The sequence below is a fragment of the Camellia sinensis genome, chromosome 13 (genome assembly GCF_055761805.1).
Source record: "Camellia sinensis isolate YWXY chromosome 13, ASM5576180v1, whole genome shotgun sequence".
Taxonomy (NCBI): domain Eukaryota; kingdom Viridiplantae; phylum Streptophyta; class Magnoliopsida; order Ericales; family Theaceae; genus Camellia; species Camellia sinensis.
In genome coordinates this window covers 14,531,053-14,538,831 of record NC_138973.1, presented here as the reverse complement: position 1 = coordinate 14,538,831, position 7,779 = coordinate 14,531,053, and the positions used below count along the sequence as shown (strand labels likewise).

The 7,779-nt window shown below is 32.8% G+C and overlaps 1 protein-coding gene across 1 annotated transcript; it reads left to right on the top strand.

Moving 5' to 3' along the window:
- The first annotated feature begins 543 nt into the window (after positions 1-543).
- On the top strand, positions 544-5,147 carry LOC114264912 (cytochrome b-c1 complex subunit 7-2, mitochondrial). The gene is made up of 4 exons (XM_028205645.2): positions 544-976; positions 1,084-1,241; positions 3,350-3,397; positions 4,802-5,147. Exons 1-4 carry the CDS (start codon positions 880-882, stop codon positions 4,868-4,870), a joined length of 372 nt encoding a protein of 123 aa, XP_028061446.2. The 5' UTR covers positions 544-879; the 3' UTR covers positions 4,871-5,147.
- The last annotated feature ends 2,632 nt before the right edge of the window (positions 5,148-7,779 follow it).

Sequence of the window (7,779 nt, the reverse complement as noted above, 5' to 3'; positions counted from 1 at the left end):
GAAATTTATTACAAATTAGTTGTTATATATATAGAACATATAATCTAAAATTATTTTGTATTATATATCTAAAAAATATTATACAAATTAGTATTATATATTATACAAATTTATGATAATTAGTTAGAATTTTTTTTAATCCGTCAATCCGTCAAAAACCGTCCAAATCGTAATTTGTCAATCTGCTAATCCGTTAACTCATCATTCGATTTATAATTTTACTTTCAAACAGTCCGTACCACACTGCGCACACCCTTACTTGAAACTCCCAAAATTAAGGACCTTCATTATTCCAAAATAATATAGACCAATCATATATTTTTATTTTTTGATTTTTTTTTTTTCTTTCCTTATGGATCAATCATAGGTAAGTGGGGTCGTAGGGTTGTGAGAGTTTGTGACACGCAAGCACTTCCAAAACTATGTTCGTACGACGTTGTTTTTCCCTTAACAGATACAAAATACTAACATGGTTTCCATAAAATCTTTATAGAAAAAAAGGAGAAAGAAAGTTCAAAATGTATATCTGTATATTACATATATACTAGGATCCTCATCAAAAAAAGTTCAAAAGGCCACAACCCAGCCCACTGCTTTTTTATCAGGCCCAAGTCCAAGCATAGATTGACCCGGTCGATCGCTAAAATACATGGATTGGGCTTGAGATGTTCACTTCACACAATGGTCATATCATATGACATATCCTTATTAGAACGACTAGCTTCAATTCTTTCGTTGACAAGCCTTGGAAGCCCGGCCCAACAATATAAACGACGCCGTTCAACTGCCTACGGCAATGTCGATTTTGAGGTGAGGAGGACTTGACGATTCTTCCAGAGAAATACAGAGAGAGAGAGAGAGAGTTGGAGCTGAGAAGCTATGGCGTCGTCGTTGATGAAGTGGCTCGTAGACCCAAAGAAGAACTGGTTCGCTGCTCAACACATGAAATCCATCTCCAAACGCCTCCGCAGATACGGTTTGCCTCTCTCTCTCTCTCTATTCAATTTCAAAACCCTAATTTTAGCTGTCAGATGGATTCAATTTGTGTTTTTTTTGATTCGTATTGTCTTGATGTATGTGAAGGCCTTCGTTATGATGATCTCTTCGATCCCTATTACGATCTGGACGTGAAGGAAGCTTTGAATCGTCTTCCTCGTGAGATCGTGGACGCCAGGAATCAACGCCTCAAGCGAGCCATGGACCTCTCCATGAAGCACGACTACCTCCCTGAGAACTTGCAGGTTTCTCTCTCTAGATATCTTTCATTACGCTGAGAAAGACAGGATTTTTGTTACAGTCCATTTGGATAGGATCGATCCCTCTCTGTCAATCACCTCTTTGGATAGATTAAGAGCAGAGCTACAAGGTTATGCATTCGATAGAAAATGAATTGGTTATTAGTACATCAATCCAGTGAGAAAAAGAGTAATATACAGACCTGGAAACTGAAATTCGAGAGAGAGAGAAAAAGATTGGCTGATAAGCTTTCAAATGAAATTTTTGTTTTTTCTTATAAGGAAATGCAGCTTAAAGCATGAAAATGCCCGAATTATAGGAACCCTGGCTCCAGACTTCCACAAGTTGATGATAATCTTCATTTTAATCTCCTTTTGTAATTCCATATCAATACTTATATATACTGATTTAGAATTTCTAGTCATTCCTATTGTTATGGCACCTTACCTAAATAGCAAATTAAGAGAGCAGCCACTTTGCTGACATAATGCAAAGATTACGTTTGTCTTACCAGTCCTAGTACCTTTGATTGATGGAGATCAAAATTGTGGATGTTCTAATTCCTGATTTTGTACGAGACATCATAACATCTAATGTGAAAGGGAGACTTTTGAAAATTTAAAGCACCTGTTTTGGAGACTACAGTTTACACCCTTGGGTAAGGCCCCAGGGGTTATCTGGGTATGGCATGTGAGTTTGACATGTATAATTGGACATGCCCCTAGCATTGTGGTATTCAATTTTCAAATTTGGTTGCTTCAAAATGAGTGAAGTGCCCATTGTTCATTGTCTTTGATACATACAGACCCACACACAAATAATAATAATAATAATAATAATAATAATAAAATAAATAAATAAATAAAAATTCCATAGAAAGTAAAAAATAAAATTGAAAAACATGAATATTTCGCCGTGTCTCAACTTCCTTTGACGAGGGAATTAGATGATCCATTGCTTATACATGTGCCTGAACTTGACTTTTGTACTTTGAGTGTATGTAACATAGTTTGCTCATTTGCTTTTCAATATTTTCATGTCTAGTACAAAGATTTGAGTTTATTATTTCTGTTATATATATCGATTTGTGTGGAATGGACATTCATCACCGGATTGAGTTTCGTCTGCAATAGTAGCTGTTCTATGCAACCAAAGGATGTGGGTGCTAGCTTTTGATGGATGCAATAAAAAACTAGAATTGGTTTGAATATCTTAACCCATGGGAAAAAAAAAAAAAAAAAATTGATGTGGATAAAAGGCTTCCATGCATAAGTATCATTTATTATCGGATGCATTCTGATTAAATCTCTCAACATCTGCAAAATCCTAGATTTTTTTCCTATAATTTTGTAGAATGATTGCACGAGCCACCCTCTTCCTCTTTTCTAGCTTGTATAGTTTAGTGGCATGCCACCCCCTTAAATATGTACGTGAACATTCGTAATAAATATTGGAGTAATTGAATTCCAGCACGTGAGGTGAAAGGTCAGGCATTCTAAGAGCAATAAAAGAAAAGAATTTATGTATTTGTGAAGCTCAAAAGATAGACTAATTGAAGACGAGAGGAGGGAAGGAATGGACTCAAATTGGAAGTGACAAAATGTGGAGGAATTTAAAGGAACGGGGGGTTGGGGTCCAGGAAGGTCGTTATTTCCATTGTTTTATGTGCTCATAAAAGTCAGGTTTAAAGGGTGGATTAGTGGTTGTTGTATGTCGTTATTTCCATTGTTTTATGTGCTCATAAAAGGCTGGTTTAAAGGTTGGATTAATGGCTGTTGTATGCTGACTAGTGACTACTAAGTTGATTCTTACTGTTTCACGAAGTTCTATTCTCGTATGCTTTGAGTTTGGATTTGAAACTTTTCAACTCATTCAAAAGTGTATTGGGATCTATGTATGTAGTCTCAATTTGATTGATTGGAAATACTTATAATACAGTAAATAAATATACATTTATCTAATTTGTTTGTGTTTGTATGCTCGATGATTGTTAATTTGTTACTAGAGTAGATTAGAGCAATAGACACATAAATTTTCTAGTAGATCAGTTTGGGTGTGCAAGCATACGAGGTTTTGTAATTGCTGACTATAGTTTCCATTTACTTTCTTACAGGCAATGCAGACACCATATAGGGGTTATCTTCAAGATATGTTGGCCCTTGTAAGTGGTTAAATATTTTAATTTTCATGATTCCTTTGTGGAATTTTTTATTTTGCTTACAGGTTGAAATATTTCTTTTGCATCCTTTAAATATACAGTAATGAAGTCGACATTATCCGTTAGTCCCTATTATAATTTTATTATGTTTCCACATTTATTTGTTGTTGTTAACCAACTCACTTATTAGGATGCAAAAGAAATATTTCAACCTGTAAGCAATGATTCCTATTTGTTGCTTCCGTTAGTCCCTATTTGTTGCTTACAGTAATGATTCCTTTGTGGAATTTTTTATTTTGCTTACAGGTTGAAATATTTCTTTTGCATCCTTTAAATATACAGTAATGAAGTCGACATTATCCGTTAGTCCCTATTATAATTTTATTATGTTTCCACATTTATTTGTTGTTGTTAACCAACTCACTTATTAGGCCACTGGTCATTAGATTATTATTATAAAGAATCCAAGTGGGCATTCTTGCATCATTAGTGTACTGATTTTGTTGTGGCATTCTTCCAAATATTTGGTCCTTTCCAATATGGAAAAAAAGAACTTTCTGGAGTCCCACTATTTTGTGGTTTGCTTTGTGTCACAGTACTCATGTTCTACTTCTTTCAAATGTCTTTTAGGCTGTGTTTGGTTCATGGATTTGGGTAGGAATTTAGAAATTGAAATGGAAAAAGTGTGAAAACTGTGTGAAATGCAGTTATCTTTCATTCACATTTTACCCAATTTTTTGCTTTTCCTATCCAAATCCTTGCCGAAATCCATGAACCAAACACAACCTTAAGGAACTCTCTGTTCTTTTTCTTTATTGTCAATTTACTTATTTATTAATTACTGATGATTACTCAGATGGTTAAGTACTTGGATCGTATTCATTGTCAGGGCTAGGAGTGGATCAGATAACTTTGTAAACTAGAATGCTTTCTAATTTTTTTTTACCTTCAGCTCTTATATTGAAGTCATATTTTTCTCATCTGTAAGTACAAGATTTTGCACTCTCAAATTTCCAGTGTTTCCGAGAGAAGGCAGCGTAGTGTCTCTGGATATAAATGAGATTTACATCTATTCTTTTAGAGATTTCTAGGATGCTGTCTTTGATCTTTGTTGTGCATTGTGAGACTGTTTCAATTGAACCACCCCTTTTCACTTTCCTTTCCCCATCAGGCTGTCTTTGGAATATGGATTTGAGAAGAGATTTGTTGAGGGGAAGTAAAGAGAAATAAAAAAACAAAAACTTAGCTTACATTTCATTCACTTTTCATTTTCCTTTGCAAATCCCTCCCTGAATACATGATCCAAAAACACAGCCTCAAGGTTTTGAATTTCTGTTCCTTTCTTTTTTTGTCATGTAGTGTACATGTTCCTGAACAATGCATTTCTATCTTGCTTGTATCTTGCAGGTGAAGAGGGAGAATGCTGAACGTGAAGCTTTGGGAGCTTTGCCCCTCTATCAGCGCACCATTCCTTAAGCCTATTACCATTTATACTGCACCTACTTCTAATTGAAGTATGTCTTTGTCTTTGGTTGAAGAATAAGAAATGTGTTTCTGGTAGGTTCCATGGCAATGGAGAGAGAGCAGCAGCATCATGTCAGTGTTACATACTCTATTCCCTCTATATATGTATGCTCTCTGTCTGAATTGCTGAACTACTCATTATAATTGTTTGTTTGCACATGTTTGATATCTCTGGAGTTATGTACCAACATTGATTTGTCTGTTATGATTCTGTCTCTCATTGATAGCTTGAGCTGGTCTGGTGTGGTGTTGGGTTTTTTCCCTTGTGTTTTCCCCTTAAGGGGGTGTTTGTTTGGGTGGATTAGAGTGTGGGATGGGATTTCATGTCCATTTCATGTGATAGTCCGATGTTTGATTCAAAAAAATGTAAGCTGGACTAATAGTCCAACCGGACTATCAATCCCTTATTTGTGGAGGGATACAAAAAAGGGTGGGGGATAACTCCTCTTCCAGATTGAAAGGTATAATGACATTTTTGGGCCTCAATTTGGGCCTTTAGTTTTTATTTATATTATTTTTAATTGTACTTAAACTTTATTTAGCGACTACATGTTTTAGTTAAAAAGTTAAAAAATTATTATAAATTGTCATATCATTCTCTCTATTATTTTGCACATCTTTTCGTAAAAAATTAAAAAATTATTAAAATAGTTGTTTTCAAACGAGATCTTAGTAAAACAAGATAATTTTTCAAAAAATAAAATAAACTTTATAACTCAAATTTAGTATTCTTATTATTTAGTAAGCAATTTAAAAGAGCAAAATAGTTTTTCTGAGTATTTATCTTTGTTCATAATATTTTAAATAAATATAAGATTTAATAGAATAGTCATTTTTTAACATTTAATTTCATGATTAAATAAATATTAGATTCACATTCTTTCCAACTAAATAGTCCAAAGACTATGTATTTTAGGATTGACAATCCGATGGATTATATTTATCTTTTATGCAGTTTGTTCAAACAAACATGGCCTAATTGTATTTTTATATGAGTGGATGATGTGTTCCTTTGTCAGGTTGATGTTTAGGTTCGAGTTTTACTACTGCAGATGTTGTTTTTCTTCCCTTAATCTCTTCGATTGATTGTAATAATAATAAAAACTAAAAATAAAAACTATACATGCTAGTGTCAAAACTCAGCCTCATTGAACCCAAATCGAATGGGAGACAATAAGTTGAGAAAATATGGAGACATGCGATCTAGGTGAAGAGTTGAGAGGAAATTATGGCAGTATGAGAAAGATAGCGCTATCCTATATCTCCCGTGCCTGAAATCCCTTGAATTAGGAATTGGTTATTGAGCTAAGACTGGTATAATGTAATTTACCCTATGCAAAACTAAGAATAACCGTCAAGATTAGTACTCATCATCCATGAGACATAACCTCTCGACCAAAGCAAAGGCTCGATTTGATTTATTTTACAGTTTAGGAAGTGTTACTATATACACTATAAAAATATTGCATATGATACGTATTTAAAATTTTAGTCACCATGGTCCATAACTTTAATTAATGTAGGTTATAATTAAAATTAGTTCATAACCAAAACATTACAAAAGTTTCATAATAAAGACTACCTCAGTACATAGCAAATTACCATTTAACCCCAAAGTCAAAGGATACTTTGGTTCATAATAAAAAAAATAAACAAATAAATAATAATAATAATAATAATAATAATAATAATAATAATAATATTGCATAATCAAGATCACTTTAACTCATAACTAATTACAACAAAATATCATAATTTGCCTCACATGATTTTTATTTTGGACTACAAGACTATAATTTAGACATGATTTGTAAAAGGAATGTGTACCCTACAATTTTACTGGAGTCTATGCTTGAAACCTGGAATTAAGAGGAGGATCTCTACGCTGATTTTGATGTCTACAATTGTTAACCTGTCAAGTCAATCCCTTTCTGTTGGTATTGTTGTATGTACATACATACATGCATGTCATGCTTGCATAAATGGATGCATGTGCAACTCTCTTTCTTGCATATCTTTGTTGCATTGCATGCACCTATCTTTAATTACATGTTTCATTAATTTACATTTAATACTGTTTTTTGTATTTATACCAGGAATTTAGAGGGCTAAACCCCAACACGGAAATGAATTATACCTTTTTTTCACCTTTTACGTGAACATAAACAAACTTCATGAATTCTTGTAAAACAAACTATGTTTATAGAATATACAAATAATAATATTGCAAAGAAAAGTGCAACAATAATGTTTTTGTGCACATACTATTAATGATGAATCTCATCATATTTTAGATATAATAAAAATTAGGGAGGATTAGTTGACAGTGGGGCATAGAAAAAATTTACATAAACACGAATATATGGTGAGATGCAAGTTAAAAGTTGTCATATTTGTGTATTTTTTTTTTCACTGTCCAACTGCTAAGTAATTCCTCTTAAAAATTATGTCCTGTGTTATGTGAATCTCTCGTTTGAGAATAGGCTATTTTAGTTGGTTGTATGATTTTTTTGGCTTAGTCTAACTAAAAAAAGTTATGTTTGTGATGACAGTTAGTTTTTTTTTTGGTAGTTGATTTTGATAGTTGTAAAAAAAAAAAAAAAAAATTATAAATTAGATGTAACGTTTTATTTTATTAATTATTTTAATTTATTTTACCGTTATTGGTTATTTTAATCAAATAACCTCTAAGCTACTTAAGGTCATGTTTCCTTTGAATTTGTTTCACCGGTAGTGGCAGTTTATAACTTAGGATTTTGTAAAAAAAAATTAAATTTATCGCATCTTTTCATTATAGCTTGTTTTCCTATTAGCTTCTTTTCCTATTTATTTCTCATTATAACTAAACAATAAGACATAAT